Source organism: Mus pahari, chromosome 8 (genome assembly GCF_900095145.1).
Source record: "Mus pahari chromosome 8, PAHARI_EIJ_v1.1, whole genome shotgun sequence".
NCBI classification, from domain to species: domain Eukaryota; kingdom Metazoa; phylum Chordata; class Mammalia; order Rodentia; family Muridae; genus Mus; species Mus pahari.
In genome coordinates, this window is record NC_034597.1 from 6,696,876 (window position 1) to 6,714,507 (window position 17,632).

Consider the following 17,632-nt stretch of genomic DNA (forward strand, 5'->3'; position numbering starts at 1 on the left):
CCTGGAACTCACTTTGTAGACCAGGCTGGCCTCGAACTCAGAAATCCGCCTGCCTCTGCCTCCTGAGTGCTGGGATTAAAGGCGTGCGCCACCACGGCCGGCTTCCTGTATTCTTTAATCACTCTTACGTATATGGAAGGATATAGAGTATATTTTTTGTACCCAAGTATTCCTCACAGTTTATATTATGTTGTTAATTTATAGAATGTTCAACAAATGTACATCTTTACATATAATAGACTGCTATCAAGAAAGGTATTTCATTAGTACTTTTTTGTGTCACTGGTGATGGAACTCAGAGCTTTGTATACGGTAGGCAAGCTTTATTACTGAACATCTCCAGCCTTCCATTTGATTATTTTTAAAAGATAAGGTCTCAATATATATATATTCCTGGCTGATCTTCATCTAGCTACATAGACCTGGCTGGACTTGAACTCTGCCTTCTAGGTGCCATTCAATTCATTTTGTTTTTGCTTTTTTGTGGGTGGGATTTTATGCATGAGTACTGTATTAACAGCATTTCTACCCATGTCCATTCTTCTCTCAAAATCATGATCTCTTATTAACTACTATTTTTACATATATACTATATATGTGTATGTGTGTGTGTGTGTTTGTGTGTATACCAATCATACATACTGACACACATGTGTATATAAATATAACCTGCTGACCCCAGGTAATACTGATCAAATATATATGTGTTTAGGTCTGACCATTTGGATAGCCTTTCAGGGGCTTTGTCAGCCATTGGTTGTCTGTGGCTCTTCTTCTGGAGATAGGGTCTTGTGAGATTACCTTCCTCCCCAGTGGAATCTCTACCAAAGTCACTGTGTAGGTCTTGACCGTATTGCAGAGACTTAATGGGTATAGCTTTGCTGTCTTATGTAGACGGTACGACGTTCTGGTCTACTTTCTCTTTTGCAATATTCTCTGAGCTATTGATGTGCAGCTTGTGTTGTAGATGCAACCAGTTGAGGATAGACACCTCACAGTCATTTGTTCTTTGCATTTAATCTGTTGTGGTTCTTTGTAACGAACTCTGCTGCAAAAAGAAGCTTCTTTGAAGGTGGAAGTGACATGTAATAGTATATAAGGACTTCTAGAATGTAACTAGGAATTAATTGTGCTGGTTTAGGAAAGTGGCAGTAACTTTGCCTCTCAAGTCCATGATCTCATCAGCTGAAGGTTGTTGGCTAGGTTTATAGTTCTTGTTATAAATCCCCTCTGATTGAATGGGAAATGAGAATTTTAAACTTTAAAATAAAAGAACATTTGGAAAGTCATATGTAGTGGTTATGAAGAGTTGTAGATATTGGAGTTGGGAGGTGGCTCCGTGGCCAAGAGCACTGGCGCTGCTCTTGTAGAGGACCTGGGTTCAATTCCCAGCACACACATGACAGCTCCCAATGGTCTGTAATTCTAGTTCCAGTGAATCTGATACCCTCACATAGACATACATACAGGTAAACATCAAAGCACATAAAATAAAACAGTTGCTAAAAGTTGGAGCTACATAAAATTAAAGTCAAATGCTATTGAAGTTGGATCTGCTTAGGATGCCCTCTTTTCTAACAATTGTGTGTGATGCAAATGTGGCACTCTACTCCATTGACTTGCAAGGAGAAATGTAAGCATTAGAACACAAAAGTGTACTGGAGAGATGGTTTAGTAAGTGGACTGTGCTTGCTGCCAAAACTGACACTGGAGTCCATTCTCTAGGACCCACATGGTGGAAGGAGAGAACTGATTGCTACAAGTTGTCATCATTTAACCTTTACCTAAGGGTGGGTGTGGGCAGTCTGGGTATGGTAACTCATGTCTGTAAACCTAGCATTTAGGAGTCAAGAAGATCAGGAGCTCAAAGCTATCCTTCAGTAAATTTGATTGCAGGACTAGCTACAAAAGGCAAACTCAAAATAAACAAAAACAAAAGACAAATAGGCCATCTTTCTTAGCCCTAAGACACAGACCCTTTTCCTCTTCCCTCAACCCTTTTTTATACCCTTGTTACTATCTTTGCACAGTCTTATCCTTGGTCAAAGTAGAAAGGGGTCTGACAATTATTGTATAACGCTGCTCATCTGCTTGAAAACAATAGACACTGATGCCCAATCTCACCTGTAATGTCTTTTTTTGTGTCTTCTTTGCTTGGTATTTTGGCATTTACAAAGTGGTAGTTGAATTAGTTATGGACTGCTTTCTGATTTTAATCATCTTTTCTCACATCTAAATGTAAAACGATTTTATTTGTGGGAGAGTTTTACTGGCTAAGAATTTAGGTAGTGATAGCCTGCCATGCCTAAGGCTGCCCCGGGGAAATTGGTTTCTTATCTTTTGTTCAGGTTGCCTAATTAGCAAAGGATGGCTTTGAGCTCTTACTCCCCCTGCCTGTACCTCCAGGGTGCTGGGATTGTGAGCAGCGGTGCTGTGGGTTTGTTGGTGTGATTGTGTATTGTTGGAGCATTGAGAGACCACAGTTCAGCCTGCTCTGCAGAGCTGATTCCAGGACACAAGGCTACACAAAGAAACCCTGTCTTGAACTTAAAAGCAAGGGAATGCTGTGGAAGCAGGCCAAGAAGATAAGATTGTGATAAAAGTTGTACTGTAAATGGGTGTCTTTTTTTATCCTTCCCCAATGTTATATCCAATCATTGTTCTTAAGTAAATTTGTCATTGGCAGACTTTCTCTTTTTTTCTCCTTTCTGCCTTCACTGCAGAAAACAAGGTCTTTCTTTATAACTCTTGATTTGGAGTACCCTGTAACACACCACCATGGCTTCAGACTTGGGGTACCCTGCTTCTGCTTTCTGTTTCATCTCCTACTCTATATATTTGCTACATGGAAGAAATGCTGGGATATTTACCACCTTCTGCAATTGATTTAGAAAAAAATAGAAATTAAGTGTAGGATCCTTAAAGTTTTATTCTGCTTATTTTTCAGATGTGTATGTGCTGAGCCGTCTAACCCTAGCAACGAAACTCTAGAACTGTGGAAGAGGAAGAATATGACAGCATACAGTATTTCCTGGGGAAACCTTACTGTTTCTGTAAGTATATTAGGGATTGAGAAGTATCGTGGGTCTGTGGGAACCTGGCTTTTATTTCTGCCTGCTTTGTTTTAGAGGTGGTCTCACATGTAGTCTGTGCTGGCCTAGAATTTGTGGCAGTCTTCCTGTCTCAGCCTCCCCTCTGCTAAGACTCACGTTCTGAGCCCCCATGTCCAGCTTTTCTCAGCCTTTTCTCATGCTTAACTTTCCTTCTTGATAAAGAATGTGGAGATTGTTTTCAAAATACTTTGTTCTGTTATTTTACAATTGTTATTTTAATTTATCTTTATGTGAGTGGGTGTGTACATGAGTGCAGATACTCACAAAGGCTGAAAAAGGTATTATATCCCTCTCAGACTGGAATTTCAGGCAGCCATTTCTGCAGCCATTGTTGTATTTGTTTTAAGTGTCAGACCTCAGACCAGAGTTTTCAACCTTCCTAATGCTGCAACCCCTTAATATAGTTGCTGACACCCCAACCATAAAATTGTTTTATTGCTACTTCAAACTGTAATTTTGCTACTGTTATGAATTATAATATAAATATCTGATGTATGATGCCCATGGGAGTCTTAACCTACAGGTTGAGAGCTGCTGCTTTATACCCAGAACTGCACATGTGCTAGGCACATGCTTTACTGCTGAGCTATAGCACCAGGCCAGAGTGTGGTGTTTTAACTAAAATTTTAATGACCACTTTGCTGCTCATGAAAGGCCATGTTTTAATCAAATCAGAGCTAAATTGATTGACTTTTTTTCCTGCTTTTTCTAGGAAATGGGTGATGGGTTAAGTCTCATTTATCCCAGGTTGGCATCACATTATAAAGAGCTGAGACTCTCCTTGAATTCCCTATCTGTCTACTTCACTTTGAGAGAGATAAAGATTACAGGTGTTTGCCACCATTCCTGCCTCAGGTTATCTTTTAAGGAAGTGCTTTATCCATGCTCTACTCGGCATCTGTAGAGATTGCAGTAGTGATTTTTAAAAGGTTCATTCAAACACTGCAGTAGTGGCCTACAGCGATGCAGAGGAAACATTTCACAGTTAGCACTCATCATGAGCCTTCTCTAAAGGGAGCATGCGGTCAAAAGAAAGAAGAAAGTTGGAGAAATGTTCTTTGAGTGATTTTGATAGGAACTTTATAATATCTCTAAATGGTGATGTGGTATAGTTAGCCTAACAGAAGCTCTCTAGGTAAAGCATGAAATTGACATCTTAGTTAGATTCACCCATGTTCACGAGTTGGGGGATTGGATACTTGAAAGTCTTCATCTCCTCCCTCTCTCGCCCGCTCAGGAGTGTAAGACCTTCCATGGTATGTTTGTGGGACCAGCTTGTGGGCCTCACGGGCCTTATGTTCCTGATGTGCTCTTCTGGTGTGTCGTCTTGTTTTTCACAACGTTCTTTCTGTCTTCATTCCTCAAGCAGTTTAAGACCAAGAGATATTTTCCTACCAAGGTAACTGGATTGAATTTATGTAATACTTTTGTTTTCATTTACTTGGTTTATTTCAAAGCAAGAATTTATTATTTAAAGTTAGTGCTTTATGCTAAATAGTTGAAAGAAATTCCTTTTAGTAAAAAATAATATTGGCCAGGCATGGTGTCATATTCCTTTCATCTCAGCACCTGGGAGGCAGACACAGACAAATCTCTGAGTTTTGTGGCCATCCTGGTCTACAGAGCTAGTTCCAGGACAAAGAAACCCTGTCATTCATATGCGCGTGCACACACACACACACACACACACACACACACACATCAATATTATATATATCATATCTGAGCCCATAGGAGGCAGATAATAGTACTGTGAGAAAGTGGAAGGTAGTTCTGATGTTGTGACTTGTTTCTTACGTTTTGAGGATGAGGTGGACATAAACTTATATAACATTGTTAATTATTAAAAGTCTCATCCATGTATTAGTGATATTTTATGAGAAAGATATGAATTATATAGAAAGGATAGGAAGTAATACTATTTTATATCATTGTAATCTCTCTACTATAGGTACGATCAACAATCAGCGACTTTGCTGTATTTCTCACAATAGTAATAATGGTTGCAATTGACTACCTTGTAGGAATCCCGTCTCCTAAACTTAATGTTCCTGAAAAGTTCGAGGTAAGTATTAAAACAAATGGCTATTTGGTTTTGAAAATACTAAACTACTTAGTGAGGAAAGGGCTTGAATCCAGGACCTTGTTCTTATTAGATAAGAGCTCTTGTGAATTGCACTTCTCAATTTTCCTTTTGTGTTAACAAATATAAATTTAAATTTTAGATGTCTCTTGTCCTTCAGAGCACAAAATCTTCTAATTCACATCTACAGTGTTTTTTCTAAAAATCAGTTTCATGTTACATCATTGAAATGTGTTTAAATTCGGTAAAGTGCCAGATTTTTGTCAATAGTTGTTTGGGCCAATTCTGACTCATAGTACCTTGCCATGACCACTGACTTACAGACTCTAACACAAGGTAATTTAGGAGTTGGTACCAAAGAGATTTATTTCACCATAGATAGTGTACATGGGGCCATGTTAAAGTGTCCTAGTTTATTTATCTAGTTAGTTATTCTAGTTTATTTATCTTGTCTCTGCATGCCAAACCTTGTCAAAACACATTCTCTGAGGTGGGCCTGTGGTACATGTCTGTAATTCGAAACTGAGGAAGTTGAAGCAGAAGACTTGTGAGTCCGTTGTGGACTAAACAGTGAGGTCCAGGCTGGCCTAGACTGAGTAACACCACCTTGTCTCTTTATAATAAACCAATTTAAACAGACAAAACCAAAAGTCCAACTCCAAAATTGTCTTTGAATAGTAAACCTCTGTTTGTAATTCTTTAGCAGTTGGGTTTGTCCAGGTGGGATGTGGTCTGGTCAGTAGGCCTTACACTTTTCACAGGTCTTGTCATCTCGCGTCTTTGTGGGGGGCAGTCTAGCTTCGTTTACCAACCCGGACTGAACATTTGGAGGAGTAGTCTTTCTCTTCCCCACTTCTGTTTTGTGTCTTCCCTGAAAGGAACTGTATTCAACACCACAGTTATCATTTTAGGACTTGGTGAGGTTAAGAAACTTCAGGTTTAAATCCAGAATTGAAAACCATACCAGTCACTTTGGTCTTACTTTATATATGTCTTAATTAGGTTTCTTTGCTGAGAAGAGACACCCTGACCATGGCAAATCTCAAAAAGGAAAACATTTATTTGGGGCTGGCATACAGTTCAAAGATTTAGTCCATTATTGTTATGATGGGAACATGGTAGTGTGCCAGCAGACATGGTGCTAGAGGACTCGAGAATTCTACATCCTGATCTGCAGGTGTCAAGGAGAGACTGGGTGCCCCACTGGTTGTGTAGTTTGAGCACAGGAGACCTCAAAACCCGCTCGTATAGTGACATGCTTCCTCCCACAAGGCCGCATATCCTAACAGTGCCATTCCCTTTTGGCCAAGCATTCAAACACATGAATTGATGTAGGGAGGGCATTTCTAGTCAAATCACCACCACAGTGTATTAAGTTACAAGATTGTCTTGAATTGAAGAAGAGGGAATAGATACCACTCTTGATAGAGTGGGCAAGTCCCATGACAAGGGCATACTTGGAGGCACAGAATTAATTTCTTCTGTCTTGGTGCATAATTTACCACATATCCTAATCCAGCCTTTTTTCTCTTCCTTGGTATTTTATGGAATAGATCCACTTATGTGCTGTGGAAATTTAATACAATAAAGAAATGAAACCTTTTTTCTTATTTTTAAACTTTAATAGCCTACTGATCCGAGTAGGGGCTGGATCATAAGCCCTTTGGGAGATAACCCTTGGTGGACCTTACTGATTGCAGCAGTTCCAGCTCTCCTTTGTACCATTCTCATCTTTATGGACCAGCAGATCACAGCCGTAATCATCAACAGAAAGGAACACAAACTCAAGGTAATTCTGAAAGCCTTCTTTAAGGGCCTGCCATAGTTTCCATTCCATTCTTCCTTTATAATTAGTTCAGAACTTTAAAGCAAAGGAACTATCTACCCAGACTTACAAGTGGTCCTTTCCCTCCTCAGAAAGGAGCTGGCTATCACCTTGACTTGCTTATGGTCGGTGTCATGTTGGGAGTCTGCTCTGTCATGGGCCTACCGTGGTTTGTGGCTGCAACAGTGCTGTCTATAAGTCATGTCAACAGCCTAAAAGTAGAGTCGGAGTGTTCGGCTCCAGGGGAACAGCCCAAGTTCCTGGGAATTCGTGAACAGCGGGTTACAGGGCTGATGATTTTTATCCTGATGGGCCTCTCTGTGTTCATGACTTCAGTATTAAAGGTAAAACCCTTGTGGCACTGTTCAACAATCTTATTACCTTAACATTTATGCTTAGTTGTAAAGAAATAAAACATTGAAATATGTGTGAGTATATAAAATCACCTTTTTTCACCTGTAATTTAAAATCCATAGAAGTTTAAAAATACCATTTGACAGTGATCTTTGTGTAGTAAGCATGCGGGTTTATACATTATAGCTTATAGATCCATTAGTTACAGTCTCCAATTAGAAGAAGTTAATCAACAGGTGGTTAGACCCGTAGTATTGAAAGTAATCGAACAATATATAAGAAAATTGGTTTCTTTAAAGTACTGTTAATGAACTTACTATGTTCTTTATATATAATGTGTTTCATTATACAGCACATAAAATGAAAGTAGCAAACACTAGAAAAAAATAAAACAAAAACAAAATTACCAATGATGCATATAAGAAATTTTGTTAATCACATTTTTCTTATGTCCACATTTTTCAAATGTATATCCTACAGAAAATCGGGATTAAAAAAACCAATTGTGTTGCAAAGTATCTGGTCTGAAAGTTTTTATTTATCGTCTTTGCTTTTTTATTTTTGTTTTAAAGAAAATGGTTGAATAAAAGTTTACACCATTTCTACAGTCGAAGAGACCTGTGTGTTAGTGTTAAAGGATATTCTTTATTGTTGGAATTCCTTGGGCTCATTTCATGGACTCTTCATAAGCCTTGTTAAGTACCAGGTGTCTGTGAACTACTTGCAGTGCCCTTAGGCACAGGAGGGAGCAATAAATAGGGTACAGTCTTCATCACAAAAGAACTTTTAGTTCTGTCACCATAGTTACTCATCAAATATATTTCTGTACACTCATTACTGTAAAATTATTTCAGTACAATGAGTTCTAATTATAGAAATTTTATTTACAGTTTATCCCAATGCCAGTTTTGTACGGTGTTTTTCTTTATATGGGAGTTTCATCATTGAAAGGAATTCAGGCAAGTATTTAATAATGGAATTATTTAAAAATTGCAAAAGTTGTATTTGTGACTATTTTTGGTCTGGTTGCATCAAATAGACATTTACTGAGTAATTATTGCTCATTATATATCTTACCCCAAAGAATGAGGTGATTAACTCACCTCCTTTTACTAAAGCCCAATGAAAGGTCACATATCTATCTATCTATCTGCTCAGTGAAGACTAGTGTAGTGAGGGTGGACCTAAGGGTCAGGATGGAAAGACCTAGCTTTTATAAATGTGTATGTCACAAGGAAGCTGAGCACATAGATTGTTTTATGTAATTCTTAAAATGATGACTGATGGAAAGGGAGACCATGACATTGAAGCAGTAGGGCTCAGTGGAGGTTATGCAGTAAGGAGGCTAGAGCCAGTGATCGCCATGCTTTGTGGAAATGATCTGCTAAAATTTACTCAGGTTTATAAGGACTCGAATAGAAACTGTGTAGATTAGCAGTGATTTCCACAGTGGCTACCTCTTCTTAAAAAAAACCTCTGTTCTATAGTCATTCATTGATGTAAAGGTAGCTGTCAGCACTTCCCCAAAAGCCAGCGTTTTTTTTAAATCATGTCAATATCTTAGTTAGGCATACTATTGCTGGGAAGAGCTACCATGACTATGGCATCTCTTATGAATGAAAACATTTAATTGGGGCTGGCTCACAGTTTCAGGGGCTTAGTCCATTATTGTCATAGTGGAAAGCTTGGTGACAAGCAGGCAGACATGGTGCTTACTAGAGTTTTGCATCCTGATCCATAGGCAGCGGAAGAGAGTGCCACACTAGACCTAGCTTGAGCATCAGACAGCAAAGGCCACCCCCACTAACACACCTAATCCAACAAGGCTACACTTGCTAATAGTGCCACTCCATATAGGCCTATGGAGCCATTTTTACTCAAACCACCACATTCCACTCCCTGGCTCCAAGAGGCTTGTAGCCATATCATAATGCTAAATGCATTGAGTTCAATATCAAAAGTCTCTATGTAGAGATTGTAACAGTCTCAAACTTATTCATAGTCTCTTCTGAGACTAAATGTAATATCTTAATTGCAATATATAATCAAAATAAAAAAGCAGCTCACATACTTCTGCTGTACAGTGGAACAGGATATACATTATCATTCCAAAAGTGAGCCCAGTGAGGGGACACTGGACCAAAGCAAGCCTGGGAACCAGCTAGGGTAGAAACCCACACTCTGTATCCCCATGGCTGATGTCAAAGAGCTCTGTAGATTTCCACCTCCTGTCAACTTTGTTGATGACAACATACTTCTTTCTCTTTGGTAGCCTCCACTCCCTGTAGATGACTTTTCTCAGTAGATATCACACAGCTCTGCCATTTCCAACATTTTGGAGTCTCCAAGGCAATGCAGGCTTCAACTTCACAGCTTCACATAGTGGTCTCTCTAGGCCTCCATACAGGCACACCCTGGACACATGTTAGGCCTCATGGACTTTCCTTAGTCCTGGAGGGAGACTTTAATCCCTTTCTTCTATCTTTGACTTTAAAGCCAGAACCGTGTGGCTGAAACTGCCAAGTTTGCAGCTTGCTGGGGCTGGTACATAGCTGGGGCTCCTCGTTCAGGCCTCTTTACCAGATTTCTGTTCTTTGATGGTTTCCTTCAACTGCCTTGGCTTGGCTGTCTTGAAGCGTGAAGTAGAATAGCCTGGCCTTCTGAGATGTACTTGCCTCTGCTTTCCCAGGACTGAGATTACAGGCTGTATGGCACCATGCCCAGCTCTAAGCTTTCCTTTCCTTCCCTTTCGCGGGTTGGAAGGTTAGGTGGGTGGCAATTTGCCCTGAGGCCCCCACTCCCTTTATTCCATTTTTTAGGCTTTCCTTTAATCTTTTTTTATCTCCTTGAACACAGGACTCATCTCCATCCCACTTCCTGGTGGTCCTTTTCTCCTCAAGTAGTACATTTTGTATGTTTACATGCAAGCTTGCTCCTTTTCATTATAAGTATGCATAGGGATGGCCATAGCCACTAATAACCAAGAAACACAGTCAATACTAAGCAATCTAGACATGTCCTCTAACAAAGCTGTTGATCCATAACTCTTCAACTTAGTTTCTGGCAGATTTTTTGGCCAAGAAAAGAAATGCACATACTATTCTTTTTTGGTTCTTATTCTTCTCGTAAAACCTCTTGAGTTCAAATCACCCCTGCACCACTGTCTTCGGTGTTCCTACTACTTTGGCCCATTAAGCTTCACTGCTTTTCTAACTCAAAGTCCCAATCTCAACAATCCTCTAAACAAAAGCATGGCCAAGCCTCTTAAAGCAGTACCCCAGTTCCTGGTACCAACTTCTGTCTTAGAGGGTTTCAGTGCTGTAAACAGCCAAAGACCACACCAACTCTAATAAAGGAGAATGTTTAGTTGGAGGTGACTTACAAGTCAGAGGCGCATTGTCAGCACAGTGGCAAGCCTGGGAGCAAGCAGGCAGACATGATGCTGGAAAGGTAGCTGAGAGTTCTGCATCCTGATCCATAGGCAGCAGGAGTGAGTGCCACACTAAATCAGACAGCAAAGCCCATCCCCTAGTGACTCATCTCTTCCAACAAAGCCACACCTCCTAATAGTGACACTCCCTAGTGGCATACGGGGGGCCATTTTTATGCAAACCACCACATCTACCATGGTGAATGAATGATGATACTATCTTATTTACTTAATTTTTCTAACTGTTTTGTGAGGTCAATAGGTTATTTCCAGTTCATAAATGAGGAAATTAAATTTCAAAAACATCCAATGAGTGATTTGCTGATTTCTGTTCATAGCTTTAGTGGTATTAAGCTTAGAAAAACCTTGGAAGACTGTTCATATTTAATTTTACATCCTGAAAACAGTTCAAAGGGATTCAGTGCATTTGGAACTTAACTATATAAGACACATTTATTAACATATTATAATTTTGAGACAGGCCTACCCTCATAGGCTAGCTTGAACCTACAGTAGTTTTCTGCCTAATTGGCAATAATTGTATGATTACTGGTAAAAACCACCAGCTGTCTGCTTTGATTTTATTTTTTTCTTTCTCCTTTCTCTTTATATCCAGAAATTCTTGCCCAGAATATTCTTCCGTATTATTAGAACATACCCAAGGTCTTACAGTTTCATTTAACACACAGTAACATACATACACACACACACACACACACACACACACACACCTAAAAATCATTATTTCTTAAATAGTTAAGATGTTTTTTGTTGATGAGTTCTTTTCTTTTTCTTCATTACATGTGTAGTTTTTTGACCGTATCAAGTTATTTGGAATGCCTGCCAAGCACCAGCCGGACCTAATCTACCTCCGCTATGTCCCCCTGTGGAAGGTGCACGTGTTCACAGTCGTCCAGCTGACCTGCCTAGTCCTGCTGTGGGTCATCAAAGCCTCTGCTGCTGCAGTCGTTTTCCCCATGATGGTGAATTTTTCAGATTTATTTTGTTATTAATTCATAATGGAATTATTTTCATTGTAATGTTTAAAAAATTATAATTGGCCTTGAGGAAGAAATGTATCCTTTAAATATTTGAATTATTTTTAAAATACTGGTGAACTATTTCTAATTATAAACTACTTTCCATTTTGAGTATTCTCATATTCTAAAGTTGTTTATTTTTAATATTTTAGTTCTTGGACTGGAGGACTATTTTCTAAGTAAATCTGGTACTTAGGATGTTCATAGAACAAATGTGATGGGCAGATGCATAAGGCAGAGCAACTAAACTGTCTGGCTTTGAAGTGGGATTCTACAAGGCGTCTTTTTCAGAAACTGACAGATCTACAGGTTTAAGACTTAGGAAGGCCATAGAGGATATTAATAAGTCATAATCCACATAGTTCATTAAATCACCATTCAATATTAATATTTTTTGCCCAAGAATTATGCATATAGGTAATGTTTGTCTTTTTATGAGTACTATATAAAAGATAAATAGTGATTTAGCTTTAGAAAACATTAAAAGACTCAATTGTTAAGGCCAGGTGAGTAATACTTCCTGATCGCAGTTAAATTTCATGTCAGTTTGAAACTATTAAAGTATCCTTACAGATTTATAAATTAAACCTTATACAAAAATGCCACGCTAAAAAATCCTATGGACTTAAGGAAAAAACGTTATAACAAAATGTTTTTGAAGCTTTGAGCACAGGTAGGGTTATATACTCGGACGAAGATGTGCACTATACATAAGCTTTACTGTCCACTAAGGCAAAATAAATGTAGCAGAAACCAGTAGTAGACCAGTCTCTCCCAAGTCTGGGGCAAAAAAAAAAAAAAAAAAACAATGAGAGAATAAAGTGTTTATATAAGCTCAAGAAGAACAGAGATGTAGCCATAGATGCACAAGAGACTCAAGTGGACACCTAGAACATAGGGGTCAGTGAATATTTCTCTGTAAAGGGCCAAATAGTAAATACTTTATGTTTTGTTGCTCAGGAGAATATTCTGTATGTACTTGAATAATGTAAAGGAGAAATACATTTTTATAATTTGTTACTTATAAAGTTAAAGGAGTAGTTGGACTTTTTTTGTTTTTTTCATGCAGAAGTACTAAAGAGAAGAATGGCATTCTCTTTCACTGAGGGAACATTTCACTCTGTTCAGGTTCAAGGTCAATGCTGCATTTATTGCCAAAGTTGGGGGTGTTACTCAGTATTACTTACAATGTGAAAAGGTGGCGTTTGGTTTTTAGCAGTGAGATAAAGGAGGAATAAAGAAGGAAAACAGAAAAACCTCTATTCTCAGAATTATTCTAAAAGTTTTCTGTAAAATCCATTTGTGGTTCATGAGCTCTATAGAAATGGCTGTTGGCCCATGTTTAACCTAAGGCCTATGACTTGCTATTTCTTGATCTATAGGAAGTGGGTTATTATTGTTCTATGTAATGAATTTTCACTAGTGGTCCAAGCAGAGGGTCAAACCAGGGCATAGTCCAGATGCAAGGCGAAATTAAAAAAGTAGCCGAGAATACTAGGCTCAGGTCAATGAATGTTAAAAGTCAGGTATTTATCATATTTCTAGAGTTAAGGAAAAGGTAGAAATTTTCCTAAGGAAACACTAGTAAGGTCTCAGTCTTAAACCTAATGAAGTTGTGAAAGATCTATAGTATCTTCTTATTTAAATATAACCAGCTTAAAATGCTAGCACATAAGCTTAGCACTATTAATTAGCATTATATACCATAATAAAGCAGATAGTGATACTTGCTTATCAAAAGGAATTATCAGCATATGTACTCACATAATGAAACGAGGCTGGAGAACCTTACTATTGGTAACAGTTGGATTTTGAGTATCTGGATAAGAACACAAGTAGTAGTAGATAGTATCTACCTCAGTAGTAGTGTTTAACATGGAAAATAACAATCTTATAGTAGTGGTTAAACTCTAGAAAATGTTTAAGTGTAAACTGAAATAAAAGGATTAAAAATGAGACACTTTTTTTTTTTTCGAGACAGGGTTTCTTTGTATAGCCCTGGCTGTCCTGGAACTCACTCTGTAAATCAGTCTGGCCTCGAACTCAGAAATCAGCCTGCCTCCGCCTCCCAAGTGCTGGGATTAAAGGTGTGTGCGCCACCACAGCCCAGCGAAACACTTTTTTTTTTTTTTTTTTTAAAGAAAGAAAGCTTTGTAATATACAAGTTTTACACTTTTTTTTTTTTTTTTTTGCAATGTTTCACAGTCCTTGTGTCTTAAAACTACAAAAATTACTATGTACAAATTCTGGAAACTGAAAGTGTGAAATCAGGGTATAGGCTCGGGATCACCTTCTGAAACCTGCAGGGAGTCTCTTTTTCGTTGCTTCTTAGGTTCTTTGCAAGGTAGCATGGCGACAATCTGAATTGTCCTAGCATGTCTCTGACTTGGTTTGCACATGGCATGACCATTTTATAAAGACACCAGTCAGAGTATTGTAGTTGCTTGCCCTACTCCAACTCCATCCAGCTTCATTATCTTAACTATGTCTGCAAAATCCCTATTTCCACACATGGAAATACTAGGATTGCAGCTTCAACTTGTCTTTAGTAGGGGACAGAATTGAATGCGAAGTGGGATTTGGAGTTCATAAAGTTCTAACAATAGATTGCAATGAAATTGAGTGTTATAAAATCCCCAGTCTTTGAAGTAGTATATATAAATAGGATGTAGCACTAAAGCATGAATTTTACTAGTTTTATTTGAAATGTGTGTGTTATGATGATGATGATGGTCGTATTGTTGTGAACCAGAAAATTTATTTTAAAAATTAGAGAAAGAAGAGTGGGGGGGGCAATGTTTGGGATGCAAATTAATTAACTAGTTAATTAATTTTTAAACGAGATTTAAAATATTAGAGAAAAAATGTCAGGTTTTAAAAACCCGGTTGGCAAAAATGTTCTGTATCTTCTGATTATGGGGTACATGTGTATAACTGCCAGGCACATCAAACTGTACAAATATTATTCCCTATTAAAAGTTATGTTTTTGTTAAAAATCTAGACTTACAGAAAATAAGAAATCAGATGAGTGTAATTAAGAACGGAGTGTTAATGTTTGCTAACCTTCTCTGTGCTTCCATCACATGACTGTTACGTCCATACAGTGTAGAGCTGGCCTAGCAGTACATATGGAGACCAGAGAAGCGGAGGGATAGGGCCTGTGTGCGTGTGTGCGTGTGTGTGTGCGTGTGTGTGTGTGTGTGCGTGTCTACATTGCAACTGGATTATTACCATGGACAGATTATTTTATTCAAGGTGGTCATTTTGCTTATCAGGAAGTTTAATATATGATGTTGATAATTAACTGTCTACAATGTAACCTCTTATTAAAAAAAATCCTGCATGAACTCAAAATTTAAGAGGTGAAATAGTTGTAGTAGGAAAATATTTTTATCCCAGTAAGGAAAAAAAACTTTTAAAGAAGATGGGAAAACTTACTGGTAAAAGCATGATAAAGATATTTAGCCATGTGAAGTGTTTTTATGTAAGAGGAGGCATTTTGAACAGTACAGAGTTGGAGTTGTACTTTGAGCCAGGAGAAAGTATTTATTAACACAAATAGATGGGAGGTTTCTATCTAAACTAAATGATACTCTAAAACGTCTATGAAGAAAGTTACTTTTAAATGAGGAGAAAACAGGGAAAGATGAAACAGTGAGGAAAAAAAGCCAGTCCCATCTGCAAACTGTCACAGGAGCTGTCACAGGAAAGCAAACTACGCATACCCTTCCTCGCTGAAAACCAAAATGCCCCAGTACAGGGGGTGCCGGGGCCAGGGTGATAGGTCCTTACAGAAAGTAAAATCTTCATTGAGAAGGGCAGAACAGTTTTTAGGAAGATACAAATATAAATAACTTTGCTTTCTAAAACGTGTGAACTAAATTTGGAGTGGGCAGAGGGCTTCTGAGACAGGATTTCTCTAGTGTAAACAAATTCTTAAACAAAATGAATTCAGTATTTCCTATTGTATTTACTTTAGCAAATTTGCTCTATTTCTCTGAGTGTATGTATTATGTTTCTGTCTCTCCCACCTTCTTCAGGTTCTTGCATTAGTCTTTGTGCGCAAGCTCATGGATCTATGTTTCACAAAGAGAGAACTCAGTTGGCTTGATGACCTCATGCCAGAAAGTAAGAAAAAGAAAGAAGATGACAAAAAGAAAAAAGAGAAAGAGGTAAAAAGGTATCCCTTTGTTCAAGGATTTGTACCATTAGCAGATCCTCAAGGAACCTTATGAACCGCAAGCACTGCTGATTATTCCGTTTTACTGAAGTGAGACAGAGAGGGAGGCAGGGTTACCCAAGCACTGCTTCTTACCCATTTCCCCACCTTGCATAGTCTGTAAAACTAAAAACAAACAAACAAAAAAATAAGGTTTAGCAGTACTAAAACATCACACAATGATTTTATGACTGATTTAACCTTAAATACCCTAGGTATGTTACTGTGTAGTACAGCAGCCGTATTTTAGTGGTCTGACGTACACTAATGAAGTGTAAATGTGTTTAAGATACGTCATCTGATAAAGGCATTTACTGTACAAGCACAAGGACCTGAGTTCACAGTCCTTACCTGCACCCAATTTAAAAGCAGAGTGTAGCTGTTTGTATCTGCAATTGCCACCCTCTGGATCCTGGACAGAAAGCATAGCTCCAGATTCAGGAAGAGACAACTGTATCAAAGCAGTAGATGGAGTGTGATTGTCTTAGTTTGGTTTTTATTGCTGTGAAGAGACACTGTGACCAAGGCAACTCTTATAAAGGAAAACATTTAATTGAAGAGGCTCAATTCATTATTATATGGTGGTAAGCACAGCGGCCTGCAGGCATACATGGTGGAGGAAGAGCCCAGAGTTCTGCATTTTGATCCAAAGGCAACCAGGAGAAACTAGATTCCACAGGCATCTAGGAGGAGGCTGTCTTCCACATTGGGTGGAGCTTGAAAGCCCATTCCCACAGTCATACACTTCCTCCAACAAGGCCACACCTCCTTTCGATATGCCAAACATATTCAAACCATCCCAGTTATGGAGCAAGGCACCCATGATTAAGCATGCATCCCTCAAACTGTTGTACATTTGGGACAGAGGTTTTGTCTCTATTGCTGTTGAATTCCTGGGCACAAGGACCCTTTCCACAGCCTTCCAAGTAGCTGGAAATGAGGCACACCACCATGCCTGACTGCTTTTGTTAGGCTTTTGTTTTAAAATGCATTTATTTATTGTTCTGTGTTGGTGTGATGCTCAGAATGTGTATGTGGAGGCCTGCGTGCCACACTGCACATTTGGATATAAGAGCACAGCTTTGAGAAGACAGTTTTGTTGACTTTTATGTAGGTTACAGGGTCGGGTCAGACTGCCCATCTTACACTGCAGCAGCTGCTTTTCATTCTGAGCCTTCTCTCTGCCCTGGATTTTGTTCTCATATTCACTATTATGGACCACCATTAATTGGTCTATACAGTTATTTAAATATAAATACTTTATACTGGATCTGATGTTCTGTTTTTAAACTATTTTTATTGTATTACTAAATAGGAAGTAGAAACTGCATGCTGTTTTGTTGATTATAGTATCTTCCTAATATTACCTTAGCTAGGGTTACTCTTGCTCTGATTAGACGCCATGACAGAAAACATCTTGGGGAGGAAAGGCTCTGTTTATTTATTTATTTTATTAGATATTTTCTTTATTTACATTTCAAATGCTATCCCGAAAGTTCCCTATACCCTCCCCCTGACTCTGCTCCTCTACCCACCCACTCCCACTTCTTGGCCCTGGCCTTCCCCT

At 38.6% G+C, this 17,632-nt stretch overlaps 1 protein-coding gene across 6 annotated transcripts in view; it reads left to right on the top strand.

Annotated features, from left to right (window-relative positions):
* Positions 1 to 17,632, top strand: part of Slc4a7 (solute carrier family 4 member 7) — a 97,195-nt gene that overhangs the window by 66,709 nt on the left and 12,854 nt on the right. For 5 of the 6 annotated variants that reach the window (XM_021203010.2, XM_021203014.2, XM_021202999.2 and 2 more), the window contains 8 exons: positions 2,948 to 3,053; positions 4,351 to 4,512; positions 5,065 to 5,178; positions 6,824 to 6,985; positions 7,114 to 7,365; positions 8,266 to 8,334; positions 11,615 to 11,788; positions 15,887 to 16,018. In XM_021203010.2, the coding sequence (XP_021058669.1) occupies positions 2,948 to 3,053; positions 4,351 to 4,512; positions 5,065 to 5,178; positions 6,824 to 6,985; positions 7,114 to 7,365; positions 8,266 to 8,334; positions 11,615 to 11,788; positions 15,887 to 16,018 (1,171 nt within the window). The remainder of the gene's footprint in view (positions 1 to 2,947; positions 3,054 to 4,350; positions 4,513 to 5,064; positions 5,179 to 6,823; positions 6,986 to 7,113; positions 7,366 to 8,265; positions 8,335 to 11,614; positions 11,789 to 15,886; positions 16,019 to 17,632) is intronic. The other variant, XM_029541865.1, reaches the window with a different exon arrangement.